At 39.5% G+C, this 16,323-nt stretch overlaps 1 protein-coding gene across 23 annotated transcripts in view; it reads right to left on the bottom strand.

Moving 5' to 3' along the window:
* LOC116879910 (neurexin-3-beta) overlaps positions 1–16,323 on the bottom strand; it is a 1,111,251-nt gene that overhangs the window by 946,934 nt on the left and 147,994 nt on the right. For 15 of the 23 annotated variants that reach the window (XM_032878508.1, XM_032878526.1, XM_032878527.1 and 12 more), the window contains 2 exons: positions 13,675–13,878; positions 7,425–7,451 (listed from right to left, as the gene is read on the bottom strand). In XM_032878508.1, coding sequence (XP_032734399.1) covers positions 7,425–7,451; positions 13,675–13,878 — 231 coding nt within the window. The remainder of the gene's footprint in view (positions 1–7,424; positions 7,452–13,674; positions 13,879–16,323) is intronic. The other 8 variants (XM_032878510.1, XM_032878528.1, XM_032878514.1 and 5 more) reach the window with 1 other exon arrangement.

Below are 16,323 nucleotides of genomic sequence, written 5' to 3'. Positions count from 1 at the left end.
AAACTGAACAGTAACGTTCTTAGCCAGAAATCTATATCCTTGTTGCAAAACTCCCATTGCTCTGACTCGATTTTTATCTTGGTTCCTATTTAGAGTACATGAAAATGATATTAGCAGATATTAAAGTCACAAATATGTTGACATCATCTAATAAGACCTGTGAATTTTATAGGTATTTTCACTTGGGACCACTATTAAGTGTTTATTAAAACGATACCAAGGTTCCAGAAACGAACACAGAAGAACTCATGAAATTATAATATTTTCACTAGTTTTGGGTTAACATCAAGTTTTTATTTATCAAAATGCACTGAGAGGAAAAAAAAATCCTAATATGACCCTGTAATGGTCTCAACAATAGTCTTATTAATAATGTTACTGATGCCAAATCCAGTGCAACTCTGATGGCCTCGAAAAGCATTTATTACTGCCCTGAGTAATTGGCTGGAAAAAGTAGGATGCTTATTTTACAGGCTCTGTTAAGCTACCGAGTATGGCTTTAGGGATATATAGCCATCCATTCTTTTTTTTTTTTAAGATTTTATTTATTTATTTGACAGACAGAGATCACAAGGAGACAGAGAGGCAGGCAGAGAGAGAGGAAGGGAAGCAGGCTCCCTGCTGAGCAGACAGCCCAATGTGGGACTCGATCCTAGGACCCTGGGGGATCATGACCTGAGCTAAAGACAGAGGCTTAACCCACTGAGCCACCCAGGCACCCCTATAGCCATCCATTCTTGAACAAGTAAGGTTCTCAAAAGATCATCTTTTCAGTTGGCATCATCATGACGTCATCATCATGACATCATCATCACCACCACTACCACACATACAGCACAGACTGTGTCCTAGGTTCTCTTCTCACTCAGACGGGTAGATACTGTAATCAGGCCCATTTTACAATTGAGAAAACTTGAGAGTTGAAATAAATTGGCCAAAGACCCATAGATCATTAGCAGTAGAGATAAGGATTACACCTAGCCTGTCTGAAGCCAGTCTTGCTTGCTGTTGATAATTGCAGGAAAGTGCCTCTTTGCTGGGATACTAACATAGATAAGAGGAGTCTAAGAGGGAAATCACACAAAATTACTATAACATATTGCCACCTTTCTAAAACACCTGTGCTCACTGGAAAACAAAAACAAGATTAACATGAGAAATGCTACTATAAGATATTTCTATTTAAAGATTTCTGAGAAGTCTGCACCAAAGTTTTGAATAACAATGGTTCCTATATATACTTGAAGAAGTAAAAGGATGGAAGGAAAAGGGTGACAATGGCTCTCCCTGGAATATGTAACAGCAACATTTTGAAAAGTATTTTAAGAAAACAAAGAAAAAGTTTGATAATAGGGTGTGGCAAGGGTAAGGAGAAACAAAAATTCACATATTGCTGTTAGGAATGCAAATCTGTACAACTTCTTTAGAAAGCACTTGGGAAATACCAGTTTTTGTAATGCACTTATCTGTTGACCTAGTTAATTCCATTTTTAGGGTTTTATCTGATAGACATTCCTGTACATGCATGCAAAGACTAATAAACAAAGGCATGCTTTTTTTTCTTTTTAGCAGTAGTAAAAAGCTGAAAAAAAATCTAAATGTGTATCAGTAGGGTATTAATTTAATCAACTCTGATATCTCCATAAAATGCAGTATTATGTGACCATTAAGAACAAACGAGACCTTAATATTCTTACATGAAATAGTCCCTAAAATATTTTAAGTGAAAAAGAGCAAAATTCAGAAGAATGTGTTAACATTGTGTTAAGAAGGACAAGGAAGGAAAAAAAGGGAAAGAATATAGTTATAACTGTATGTTGTATACTTTTGGATTATCTTTGCGAGAATATACAAAAGACTGATAATTTGGGTTGCCTCTGAGAAAGAGAATTTTGGTTCTAGTAAGGCATAAGAGTGAGAATTTTTACTTTTCCTTTGTTCCATGTATAGCTTTTTTAGCTATTTAAAAATAAAACCATCCTGAATTAGTATTTATTAAGAAGAGTTTAATATTAAATGTTTAGGAAGCATCTTACTATCATTCTCAAATCTGGCTATTATTGATACTATTAGTAGACTTGAACTTGGAAGTGTTTTATGTTACAAAAAATATAAAACATTCCAGAGAGAAATAAAATGATATATTACTTTTTAAAAATCAGGTTTTGAGAAAAGTAGAGCATAATCATTTAGTTCAGAAAGAGAAACTCTCAGTTGTGATACTGATAGTTTGAGACACAGCACGTTACTATACTATCTTACTTTGGGATTTTCCATCTCCACTAAAACTCTAAGTGATATGGTCAGGCAAATGACTGATAGTCATGGTTATCCAAATATCGGAACAAATACCAAAAGAGGGTTCCAGAATTTCCTTCCCAGAAGACTTTGAATAGTGAAGAAGTCAGCCTTTCTGTTTACCTGAGGTATGTGTTTCTGAGTTAATAGGATGAGCTAAACATTCAGCTCTGGGATTTCTAGATAAACTAGGCCTGAAAATGAAATAGCATAGTCCCAGTACCATAGAGAGGGAAGAAAGAAAAAAAGGAAGCAAAACCCCCCAAAAGTCTAGTGCAATAAGTTGCATTTCACCAAGCTACGCCTAAATTAAGCAAGAAACACCCACACACTGCTGACTTGGCCAAGACAGTGGAAACTGAGTCTGCTTAAAAACAGACTAAGGCACAGAAGCTAACACAAAAGGCAAAAAGCAAGTGCTAGGCTAGCAGGTGCAAGGAAGGAATATTTAGTAAATACTAGTAGCCTTTAGAGGTAGGACTTAGAGGTATCATATCCTTATGATGCTATTTTCATATAGCTCTTATATAATTGTATGTGTCTATGATTATTCAAAGATAACAGTCAACGGAAGTGGACAGGATTACCAAAGCCGTTCTCTCACTCAAGGGACTACAGGGTCAGTATATTTTTGTATGCCACCCTATTTCTTTTCTCCTTTATAGCTAAGAGGGAAAGAAAAACGAAACTTGTTACAGATAAAGTTGAGACTTCAAGTTCAAAGTAATTGGGGGGGGCGCTCTACGTCTGCCTAAATAATTAGGCATGTACACAAACTCACAATTTCCTTATGATATACACACCTCTTTTTAGAAAGATTGAGAAAATAACCCTACACAAAGGAATTAGCCTTTCAGAGAAGGGAAAGGCTAAAAAAACAAAAGGATGAAATTGATATTTATTTTTATGTATTTCATTATATTCATTCACATCATCTGCATATGTCATTAGTATGACTATACTATATTCATGCAAACTATGTTGCACACAGCCTGAAAGGGAGAGAATAAAGTAGGGGCTAGGAAATTGAGGGGCAGAGTCAAAATGAAACTAGGTGGAAAACAACAAACCTTCTTCCATACTTTGATTTGAGCAAACGTCCATGAGACCAATAAGAAGTCCATACCTGTTTTCAGAACCGCACACTTCTTAGGGTGCTGCCAGCCTCATAGAACTGGAACCATAGGAACAGGTGATTTTCTCCAAAATTCCCCAGAAAGTAGCCCTGTTTTCTTTAGCAGTGATACAGAATGGGTATCAGGCCACCCTGTAGTTCAGTCACCATGATGACTGCCAACTCTGTTGACCTTTTGCAATTTAAAAGTAAATTCTAAGCTGGAAATTTCCCGGTTATATGTTTTTGAATATTCCCGCCAATTGAATCAAATCCAGCAACATCCCGATTTCGACCGAAGGCTTCGATTTGTACACTCTCTAATATATGTCTGGGAATAGAAGCCAGAGAAGTATTTATGTGTAGTATTCTTGGAAGATTTGGAAAGCAGGGGTAGCAGGATTTAGAATGAGTAATGGTAAGTATATCATAGATCTTATGGGGAAAAACAAAGCATTGAAAAAGAGAAAGAGAGGAAGGAAGGTAAAGAAGCTGATTCAAAACAAAACAAAACAAAACCTGTTCCTCTCTTCTTGGAAACACTTAGCACAGAGCTGGGCCAGAGTCACCGACAGAAGGACCAGACAACAAAGGCCAAAAGAGAGAGACTTTCATCTCAAGATCACTGTCCTCTACTATGATCAGTTGTCTTCTCCTTACACCAGAAGGCCACCCTTCTTTTTCATGTTCTTTTCTCCAAGGAGTCACACAAACCCTTAAAAACAGACATTTCCCCAAACATTTTGCAGTGGACAAAGAGGAAAAACATAGATGATGTCATTCTGTATTTTACCTGACTTTCCAGAAGACAGGCATTCTAAAAAAGGATTACCAGAAAAGTACATGAACTTAAATTCAAATGCGGTTAAAGCTTAATTCAGTATGTCCCTTCAAGGGAAAAAAGCAACTCTGTTCTGAAATGTGAGTAATAACATCCTCTGACTTCTATTGAAATGACACCTGAGATGTAAGAGGAAAATCCCTCCCTTTCAAACTCAGGCTACAACTCAATCTCATCACAAAAACTGAGTAAGAAGCAGGATCTGCTCACCTATTCGAGAAACAGCTTGAAATGCCAGAACAGAATGAACTATGGACTTGGACATCTAGTCCGCCAGGAGAGAGGTCTGAGAAATTCTCATTACCTGGATCTGTTTTAGTTGCCTAGCCTTCTTGAAATTTTCCACCCAAGCGCCGGTAATGCCAGGGATGGAAAAAAGAAGATACGTGATAAAAATGACATGGCTTTGAATTCTTAGTTTTTCTTAAAACCTAAGATTCATAAGCTAAATAAGATTCACACTGACGTGCTTTCTTCTGCATAATATATCTCTTTGGTCTCAATTCAAGTTTTTACTCCAAATCAACAATTAAAATCGACTTCAAGAAAATGTGTCACTTTCATCTTGTGACTCTCCATTCCCGTAGGTGCACATCTATATACCTCAGCACTCAAGATGTTAGAGTAAAGGACTCCTGCTTTGTTTTGTTTTCCTTGGTTTCTATTCAATCACTGTTCAATTAGTGGGCACTATGTATTCTTTCTCTGATGTTCTCCCCAAAATTATCTTCCTCAGTATGTTAAAGGTTTATCTTAAGAATTCAAAACTGATTTCCAAAATCCAGTCTTGGCTCTTTACCTAAATATCAAACTAAAACTACTTACACTCTTACTATACTGTGATCAAAGCAGGGAACACATCTTTGCTGACATACTTCTTCTCAATGACGGTTTTGGTGGTTCTGAATAGAAAATCTTTTACCACGCCTAGAAAACCTGCTGGCATCTGTATCCTGGAAAAGAGGCATTGCCTTCCTAGAAGAAAGAATTCTGGAACTTGTCTAACGATGACTTTTCATGGCTGATCAGAGAGAGTCTGTGAAATTAACTGCAAGATAAAGTGTGGACAGAGCACAGAAAGATAAAAGTGTGGACAGAGCACAGAAAGCAAGTCCAGATACCCCGACTGAACAGTTCTCTATTCTGCAAATGAGTGTCTAAGCCAGAAGATGCTAGATTCAGCTTAGAATGAGATTTTTCCACCTTCATGCTTTCCATAAATGTACTATAATTTTTGAGAAGCCAAACACAAATAACTCCATAGCCTATGATTCTATTTATATGAAAAATCCAGAAAAAGGAAGATTTATAGAGATAAAAGCAAACCGGCATTTGTCTAGGGCTAAGGGTAAGAGCAGGGATGAACTGCAAAGGGACATGAGGAAAATTTGGGAGTGGGGATGGGGTGACGGAAAAGTTCTAAAAATGTGATTGTGGGGGTATTTGGACAACCCTATAAATTTAATAAAAATCACTGAATTGTAGGCTTACAGTGGATGAACCTGTGGTATGGAAATTATATCTCAATAAAGCTGCTTGAAGAAAGAGAAAATGCCAGTCTTTAGGAAAAAAAGGATGTTTCAATTAGTGATGTTTCAATTCATTGCTTAAATTAACTGAAAATGATGCCAAGACAAGCATAAAACACTCTACTTCAGGACGTGGTTGTTTATATTGATTTTTTACATTTCTTTTCTTCTGTTAATTTACATAGAATGTTCCCCCGCCCCCAGAAAAGCGGATTTAGGCTTTATGAATTTATCATCCCGATAATCAATCTCCCAAGAAAGAAGATTAAACTAGTAGCACCTATAAAATATAATGGAATAAACAAGCAAATGAAATATAAAACTTGGATGATTTCTTTTTCTGAATTTGTTCCTACTGAAAGGCCCTAATGAGAAAAGAAGTACAAAATGAGGGGGTAATACTGAGAATCATGTGTGTTAGATGCTCAACCAATCCAAATTTGTCTTCATGGATCCAGAGGAGGAACATATCCCCAGCTTCCTTTGCGTTTTGGATGGAGTCACGTCTGAGAAAATATGGGCAGAAGTGATGTACTGGGCCATCACTTCCAGGCAAGTTAATAAAAACACACTGCATTGTATCCAAGCTCACTCTCTCTCTTCCTTATGGATATGGCTGGAAGTGAAGAACTCCAAGATGGTAGACCAAGGTCATGAAAGAATCCTAGATGCTGAATTACTTGAAGAGATCTGGCACTGGCACTGAATTTTGCCTGAAGGAGAAGTAAACCTGTCTTCCGTTGAGCCACTGAAATGTTGGGATTGTTTGTTATAGCTAATTACCCTAATTACCCTAGTTAGTTATTTAATTATCTTAACGGATATAAGATGCCATAAGGCTCAAAGTATATTTCTTCCTTTTATCAACTAGACCTATTCTTTCCCTCCTCCCCATCCTTCCTCTTTCTCTTCCGGTTCCCTGATCTCATGACTCCAGTTAATGTTCATTTCTGAGGCAGAGAAAGAAACACGTGAGTACAATTCAGCCTGCACTTCCTGATCATCCTTCTTCAAGAACCAGAATGTTTGAATGGGATAAAGTAAAAATAATAGGCTGCAATTTTTCATTCAGAAGAGCCAGAATGTTTCTCAAGCCTTTGGTTAAAATGTTGCATTATCACCAAAAACAATGCTTTGTGCCCACCCTCTGAGGTGAAGGAAAAAAAAAAAACAACAACCTACAGCGGTAAATGCTGGGAAACAAATGTCAGAGTTGGCAGCCACCTTCTGGGTCATGAACTTTGCTTTTATTTTCTGAAGCTGTCAGTAGTGGAGAAGTGCATTCTGGTTGCTCTAATGCTTTCTGTCCACCCCTGAGGATTATTTCCCCAAAACAACAAATTACCATTTCAATTCATTTTCAAGTTCTTTCCTTATCCAGGTGCCCTTTCCTCCTTTTCTGCATAAAGAGCAAATGCAAGGAAAGAAGAGAGGACCTACCCCAATTCTGAAACCACACCCTGCGCGACAATCATCCCATGACCCTCACCCCAGCCCTTCATCTTGTCAACCCCCGTTCCCCCCAACTCCATAGTCAGAACACAAAATAATTCAAACAAAAAACAGCTCATAAAACAGTAAACAAAATAAAGTCAGTTTTTCTTTTCTTTAAGAACAAAATGAAACTTGAGGGAAAACTTACTGGAGTTACAGTTTATCCTGATACAGTCTAGATGGGGAAAAATAAATGAAAGATGAAATTGCATCCTTCAAGGTAACAGCTGCAGACATCCAAAAACAATCAGTCCACCCTTCCGGGGACAGACACACGCAAGAAATGTGGCCATTTTATATATATATACGGTATGTACAAGCTTAAGGGTGGGTGTATATGTACAGTATATCATTTAGTAAAGTTGGATACATATATATATACACACACACACATATATATATACACATATGTATAGAGATGTATACTGGTATACATATATATCCACAATAGACACCAAGTATGCCACTCCTTTTTTTTTTTTTTTTTTCAAAAAACCTACTCATTTATATAAAGGATTTCACAACTGAACTTTGAAATATTACTTTTGTTTGACTTGGAAAATTATGCAAAAATTTCCCCACCAAATGCAGGTTATAGTCTATGTCCCCCTATAATGATTTTCTCCAAATTTGTCTTTAAAAGTAGCATCAACACAGTTTTTGTATTAGTATTCCAAAGATATATCACCAATCTGACACACTGTTTATTTTTTCAAAAAAATCTGTCCATGAAGTTTCTCAGTGCAGTATTTAACCCTTTCTCTTTTTCTGAAAACAAACTCCCTCCACCCTCTTCTTTGCTCAGGCCCCAGATGCCATAGAAATTTACTTAGGCAGACTTGCCATTATCCCTAGAGATAAGGAAAGGGTTAATACCACCTGGTCATTTCCTGTCATAAAATGGCCACTTGCAAACAGCTAACCGCACAAACACCCGTCCCAGATTTTAGAGAGGTGGAGTTGGGTGGTGGGTCAAAGGAGTTGTATGATGTTATCACGATGGACTGGGTTCTCTGCTATTGTTTCAAAGGCTCCCAGACCAACCCACTCATGAAGCCCATCTTCGTCTTCCTGCCTGAATGCTCAGACTAAATCAAGTGCCTACAGCATTCAAGGAGAAGGCGAGACAGGTTTATGAGGAGGAGGTCTTGGGCACCTTTGACATCCTACCTATCTCACTCTGTAATTCTGAATCTTGAGGGAAGAAAATTCTTTTTTTTTTTATTTTTTTATTTTTTAATGGGAAAGGGAGGCAAGAAAGGGTGGCTGATTTTCTAGTTCTGATAACCCAACAGGTTATCCTATGTCAGAGATCTGAGTACCTATCCTTTTATTAACATCTGTTTAGAGTCATGAACACTCAGCACAAAAGGTCTAGAGTAAGTCAATGATTATTTGCAGGGGATTGGGTAGAATGGTTAAAAAAGATCTCAGATTAGTTGTTACAAATTTGCCCAGTTAAAACTAAATTTGATTTATCATGGTGGGAATTTCAATAAGAATTTGTTTAAAGCTGGAAACTAAAAAGTAGAAATAAGACAAGAAAAGGAAAAAAAAAAAGTTACAGGAAAAAAATTACAGTTAGAAACTGAGCTCTTCTGCCTAAGGCTGACCCAGTAGTTTTGGAGGACTTGTCAAGGATAAGGCCACCATTTGAATTTCCCAAAGTAAAACATCTTAAGGAAGCAAGTGAAAGAGGAACCAGTGGCAAAGGACAGGGCAGAATAAAATTATGGAAATCCAGACAGGAGAAATCTAGAACACCCAATCATTCTGAGGAAGGAGGTGGGACACTTATTTGTTCCCCAGAAGAACATCTCTTGAAAAAAATCTGGGTTTGGTTTCGTGCGGTTAGGTTTGTCATGTGTCGTCAACCGCAACAGAAAAGTGGGAGCAAACAGCCCTGGAGCAACTGGTACGATCACCAAACAGAGGAGGCCATGCCCCCAGTGAGGACTGGGAACAGGGGAGGGCAAGTAGGGAGGAAGGGGTGGGGCTTCCGCTACCAGCAGCACCTGCCATCAGCCAAAGCTGGAGAAATGCCCCTTCCTGATGTATTCAGGAGACAGGGGAAACAGGTGTATGGCCATGCTTAAAAGAGAAGGGAAGAGGAAGAGGGGGCCTAAAGCAACAAATCTGAGAACCGTCAACAAGAGAGGGTTGTCTTCTTTTGTTTCTACGCTGTTGAGGATTTTACTTTTAGTTTTTATTTTATTTTTTTAAGGTTTTATTTATTTATTTGTTTGAGAGAGAGCACAAGGGTGGGGGAGGAGTGGAGGGAGAAGAAGCACGCTTCTCACCGAACAGGGAGCCCAAGGCAGAGCTGGATTCCAGGACCCTGAGATCATGACCTGAGCAGAAGGTAGATGCCTCATGGACTGAGCCATCCAGGTGCCCTGAGGATTTTATTTTTAGACGAGGACCCAGTCTAGAGAAAGGTGCTGGATTCACTCAAATGGTTCCATGAACTGAAAGATGTCTCTAAACCAGTGTGAGGATTTGGAGCTTTCCAGAGGGCAGACAACTGATTAAGCCAAGAAGTGACAGATTATTTGGACACTTTACCTGAAGAATAAGTAGATCAAGGGAAAAAAAAATCCATCCCAGTGCCTTGCTCATAGGCTCTGAGATGGCAGTCTTGTTAATGAGGTTGTATTTTTTCATGCAAAATGAATCCAGGGAATTGGGCTGGGAAAGCAACTTCCTTTAGATCTACCTTGAGTAGCCGCAGAAGTTGAATCTCTGCCTTTCCCTCGGCAAGGTACCCGCGGGGTGTCTGCTTGTCTGTATATGTCTGTGTTTTTCATCCTGTTTCATTTAGATGCTTTTTTGTTTTATTTTTGTAAATGAGAGATTATTATTTTCTAGATGAGTAAGCTTTGGGTGGAGAGCATGGAAGAGGTAAAATTTTCTAGGACTGGTATGTGTTCAACAGTGCACACTGTAAATGTCGTCAGCAAGCCTGCATTGCCAGAGACAGAGCATCTGGAGAATTTGAATGCCACTGACCAAACTGCATGATACTCCCTACGGGCCTCCTCCATTGAAGAAGGCTCGCTGGCGTTCTGCTGAGGATTCCAAAGGGCCATGAGCACATGCCAATGCTGACTGACTTTTCAGCTGTATGGCTTAATTCAAACTAGGCACTACGGAAAAAAGACTCCCTCTGGGCATGTTTAAAAAAGTAACCATCATGAAAGCAGTTAGAAGTCATTAAGACTGCCACATCATTGAGCCACACAGGATTGACCTGTGGAGATAACAGATAACCCATGTTGATTTAGCATTTTAGAAACCCAGGTTCTAGTCTCAGCTCCACGATGAACTTTTTATGTTAGCTTTGAAAAGTCCTACATTTCTTTCTTTGTCTCACATCTGTAAAAGAAAGCATAAAAACACTTCCCTGGCTTATCTCCCAAGATTACTGGCCAACTGAAGTGAGATTTTTAAATCTTTCAATTTACTATAATCATAAAATGTTATTATTGTATTTTTAATCGTAAGGGATCAAAAGATTTCAAAAACGGGCTGTGTGTTGTAGGACCTTTCTGACACCAGCTCTTACCACACCTGGTTGTCTTCAGAGAGCAAGGCCCTTGGGAAAGCCTAGTCTTCTGGACATTTAGGAGATGGATACATTACATCAGAGAAATACATACTAGGCTTTACATCACGAGCGTATATGCATGACCAATTTGAAATAAACTGTATTATCATTTGTGCATAGGCTGGAAAGGAGACATAATTGAAATGGTGAACAAAATGATCACCTGAAATTAGTTCTTTTGGCATAAGTGTGCATGCAAACCCTCCTTAGAGATGTTTTCTTCTCTAACGAAGGAAAGGGAAATACGAACTCATATTGGGAGAAAACATTCACACAGGGGTATATTTTGGCGAGGGAAGGGAAAGAGAACCTTTAAACAAAGCATGAACGTAAGGAGTTTTGTATACATAAGCACAGGGAATTTCAGTTCAGTTTTCCAGGTTAGGTTTGAAAGTAATTTAAATAAATTCAAACCAGTCATTCTAGTGAACCACACTCTTCAGGGAAAAAAAAGAAGTCACTATTGCTTCTGAAAAGCACAGGGCTCTCCAACTGCATCGTGCCCAAGATATCTCAGCATTGGAGGAGCTAGACTGAGTATATGCTAGAAGGAATCAAGAGGCAAATGTAGTCTTTTTGAGAGGTACTTCTCCCAGATTTGGGGCAAATAGAAAAAAATGTTTCTAGGAATACACATGGGAATTCTTACTAACCGCCATGTGTGTGTATGTGTGTGTGTGTATGTGTGTGTGTAAGACAGAGAATCTGTCCATCTCCTTCCTCATCCCTTTTTATCTTCCCCCACTTGTATCTCCTTCTAAGATATGAGACCTACCACCATCGGCTTTCTCATTTTATAAAACAATGTCTAAGAAGGAAAATCTCTTTTCTGTTTAGCGATGGTATACATTTCCCCGGGACCCCATGGGGCTAATCATGCTTATCTACGTGCTTCTCTCTTACTCTGAAATAGATGTAGAGTTAAAAATTGTCTTCATCTTTTTCTGTGAATTATTTAGGATATTATGTTCATTTTGTTGTTTATTTGTTTTTATTAAATTTTTTAATTTCTCCTGCTCTTTTTGAGGGAACTAAACGATCAGCTACTGGTTGTTGGTTTTAGGTTATACACACTGTCTGGTTGGTTTGTGGGAGGTGGGGAGGATGGTGCAAGGGTGGGGAAGGCGGGAGGGACGGGGGTATGCCAGCCCCTGCAGGCTGCTCAGTACACTCTGTTCTCAAGGCTGTTTGCTATGCGGGCCGCAGGCTTTGGGCCTTTGAAGGGTTGAATACCATCTTTTGATTTACCATGGCTGATGGTGGGAAGGACTGAAAACTCAAGAACACAAAGATCCAGCAAAAAGAAAAACAAAACTCGAAGTAACCAAACACACACATACACACACCAAAGAAAAACCAACAGACACACTGACAACAGAAATCAAATGAGGTTGGACAAGAAAAAGGGCAGAGTGTTGTAAAAGCTACAAATTGGAAGAAAAAAAAAAAGACATAAGTGAAGCCACTGCTCAAAACAGTCCTCTGCGTCCTAGAGATTTCCAGGATCATAGTGTAGGCATTTTCCAAGTGCGACCAGTCGACCTGACAGCAGGTAAGACTGGTGTGGATTCCAAACTCCACCTTCTCACTAGGCCAGCTAAGGTTTAATGTGGTCTTGTATCTGGTACAGTTGTCCATCATGTCTTCCCCATGCCTCTGACAAGCCATTCCACCGGAATCTTTATAAAGGGGCTCTGTACCCAAACATACACTATATACCCCACAAAATCCCTGGCTTAGGAAGCTTGGACTCAGCCATACCACTCATCCTATTGACACAGGGCACTGACTTTCTACCAAGTAGAAGTGAGGTTGGTTTCTTTCCTTCCAGAAATCAAGAGGTTCCCATCCTTCAAAGAAGATCAGTTGGAAATCAATCAAGGTCAGCAGCAGGAGCAAATGTGATGCCACCAGGAGGGGAGTTTCCAAAGTATCTATTACAGGTAATTACAGCAGAAGAACAGATCTTCTCCCGATAAAGCTGCGAATTTGAAATTGTCATAATGTTCCAGTACCAAGGACGGAGGAACAGGTGAGTGACAGTGCGACATGGCAATCTGGATAAAAGGGGCTGCTAGATGACAGGGAAGAATGTCAGGAAAGAAGAAGGGGATCATATCAGGAACCACATTCTCCTTCCACATGTTAGAGACTCTATAAACTTACAGAATTATTTCTCCAATAGGACAAGAGTAACAATCTGACTCGTCCTCCCCGCTAGGAGAAAGCATAAGGCAATAGCAGTGCCCCCAGAATTCCCCGTTTGTGGAGAAAGAAACAGTGCACCTTTCATCCTCCTCACAAAGCTTAGTTCTCTCCAACCCCAATGTCCCATTTTGCCTCCATTTGTTGTCTTATCTCTGCCCTGGGCTTTGACTGTTTTGAGTGGTGACCAAGGAGTTGGACTGAATGGCAATGTGATTGATCAAAAGATGGACCAAAGTAGCGTGTTTTACACAAAGCTAAACGGTTCCAAAAAACCAAGAAAGGAAACTTAAAAAATAAATAATCTAGTAAAAAAAAAAAACAAAAAAAACAAAAAACCAAAACCAAAAACAAAATCAAAAACAAAAAACCACCACTGTCAGAAACCAGAAATTGACATCAAAACCTCATGCAGAAACAAGAAGAAGGTGTTTGTTGCCGTTGGGTTTTATCCTTGGTCTATTAAACAAGAGGTGAGCAGCTAACTTTTAAGAAACAAACAAAGAATTCAATCAAACCAATGAAAATCAGAAAAGAAAGGGAGGACAAGCCCAAACAAAGTGGCGGAGGGTACTTCATACGATACCTAAGTTAACCATGAGCTTGACACGCCCCCCATCCAGCTCCAAACGCAGGGTGTCCGCAGAGTCCCTGGAGGTAGTAGCCACCAGCAGCCCATAAGCTCGCTGGGACATGAAGCGGAAGGAGACATCTTCTGCCTCGGTGTGCATGACCATGGGCATGATGATCTTCATGTACATGCTGCCATCGTAGCTCAAGATAGACGCCTCTGCAAAGAAGAACGGAGGAGATTGTCAGGATGAAGGATATCAGAGGTTCCCTTGACTTCCAGGGTGAGGACGGTAGGGTAGAGACGGCATGAAATTTGTAGCCAGGTGATTCATGTTGGATAGACCTCCAGTGCCACCACTTTCAAGCTATGGGACCTTGGGAAGACCACTGAAATTCTGAGGGCCTATTTCCTTGTTTGCCTTTACAAGGCATACAATGGCACAGGTCCCTGCCCCACCATCCTCATAGACTTATCAAGTGTGCCAAATGAAATAACGGATGTGAAGATGTTTCATAAACATGAAAGTGCTCCCCACAAATAGTAGTAATTTCATTCCATGTGCCGTAGACAAAACAAAAAATGCATGAAACAAAACTTAGCCTCCTGAAAGTATTTCATGAAGAACAGGAGGAAAGCAGCAATCTAGAACCACCATAGCAGACATTTGTCAGAACTTCTAGAAGGAGGAAAGAGCGGCAGCCTGGCCTGGTCCCCACACAGCCCTAAGTGGCCAGGCACTGTATGAGTTTGTTTGAGTCATTCAAAGAGGATCTACAGAAACAGAGCTAGAACCACCAACACAAAAAGATGATACCCCAGTAATTCTGCTTTTATTCAAATAGTGCTTCTCTGAGGAAGGAAGAAACTTGCTTTTGTTTGATGTCTTCTCTAGCCCAATCACTTTGGCCAGGAGTGGCCCCATGCCACCCCATTGTGTTAACTCACTTCGTGTTACAATGTGGATCGACAATTCCTACTTCAAACAGAAAACCAAGGCTCCTGGAGGCAGATGTTAACGTCTCAAAGTCAGACATCCTGGATTTTAAGCCAGTATGTCCAGTACAAAGCTAAGGACTGTTTACACCACCATGTTGCTCAAAATGTGATTATGTTCAATTGTTCATTTAGCAAATAATTTTAGAGAACACAGGAAGAGAAAATCACTTAAATGCCTATGACACCAACCTGCCACTGGGCTCCGTATCTGGCCCCGAGTAGGCCCTCATCAAATATTTGCTGTGGCCAAATAGTCACTACCTACCTACATGTACTATGGAGGGTTTAAAAGTGAAACAGAAAAGGTCCTTGCTCTGAAGGGGGAGATGGCATGTGCAAGTAACCATACTAGAATATAAAAATGGTTAAATGAGGGGGTAGGAAAAGAATAAATGAAACAAGATGGGATTGGGAGGGAGACAAATCATAAGAGACTCTTAATCTAACAAACTGAGGGTTGCCGGGGTCGGGGGGGCGGGAGAAGGTTGTTGGGTTATGGACACTGGGGAGGGTATATGCTATGGTGAGTGCTATGAAGTGTGTACACCTGGCAATTCACAGACCTGTACCCCGGGGCTAATAATACATTATATGTTTATAAAAAAAAATTAAAAATTTAAAAGAAAATGGTTAAATGACCCAGGAAATATATACATCAGTAAAGCCAGGGGCACTCAGAGGAGAGAGACTGCGGCAAGTGAGTAGAGAAGTGGGGGTAGAGCTCAAGATGCTCTTAGTTTGAAATGAAAGAGGTGATGGTATCAGATTCGTCAAGAAAAGGAATATTCAGACAAAAACAAGCTATTCAGTTTAACAGAAGCACTAAGAATAATTTGATAAGTACTTATAAAACAGTTTTTGAGATTACAATAAAATCAATGGACTTGGGTAGATACTGGGATGTAAGTGAATGGTTTTAGATCGAGCAATACCATGAAGCATTAATTTCTGATATTGTGCACCAGGCACTCTTTTTGGTGTTGTGCCTATAACAGTGCACAAAAGAGACAAATATTTTCTGCCCTCATGTATGAAAGAAATCAGAATGGGAAGACCAGGCCAACCACATGGAAGGTATTCAAGACAGTCTATGTCATCATCATTATCACTGCCCTATTTACACAACATACAAAAGGTCATGAAAAGCCAATATAAGTACACCTGCTCATTCCTGAGAAGCAACCATCACCTGGGTAATACCCAAGACATGCTAATTGCTGTACATTACCATCTGCAAACTCTAAAAAGATCACAAATAAAGGTGTAACAGTTGCAGACACTATCACAATAAAAGACATATTATGAAGATGTATTCTTAGATGGGAAACATAATCTCAATTTAACACATGCTCCCGATGTGAAAGAAACTATCTCCTGGAAGAACAGAGTCAAAGAAGATTAAAAATGAGAGCTAAAATTTATTGAGCACTTCCTGTTTGCCTGGTGCTTTCTAGAACTTTACATGCATTAAGACATTGGATGCTTACAAGAACACCACAAAGAAGACAGTATCAGTATTAGATTTTGTAGGATACCAGGTCACACAGCTAACAAGTGGTAGAGCTGGGAGTTGGACACTGACAGGCTGATTCTTGTGGCTATATCCTTAACCATTCTGCCAAATTGTCAGAGGACTACGCCAGGAGAAACCCATGTTTCTAAGCA

The sequence above is a fragment of the Lontra canadensis genome, unplaced genomic scaffold (genome assembly GCF_010015895.1).
Source record: "Lontra canadensis isolate GAN:19392208 unplaced genomic scaffold, GSC_riverotter_1.0 scaffold64, whole genome shotgun sequence".
Lineage (NCBI taxonomy): Eukaryota > Metazoa > Chordata > Mammalia > Carnivora > Mustelidae > Lontra > Lontra canadensis.
The sequence above is the reverse complement of the archived record's forward strand: the minus strand, read 5'-3'. Positions and strand labels throughout refer to the sequence as shown.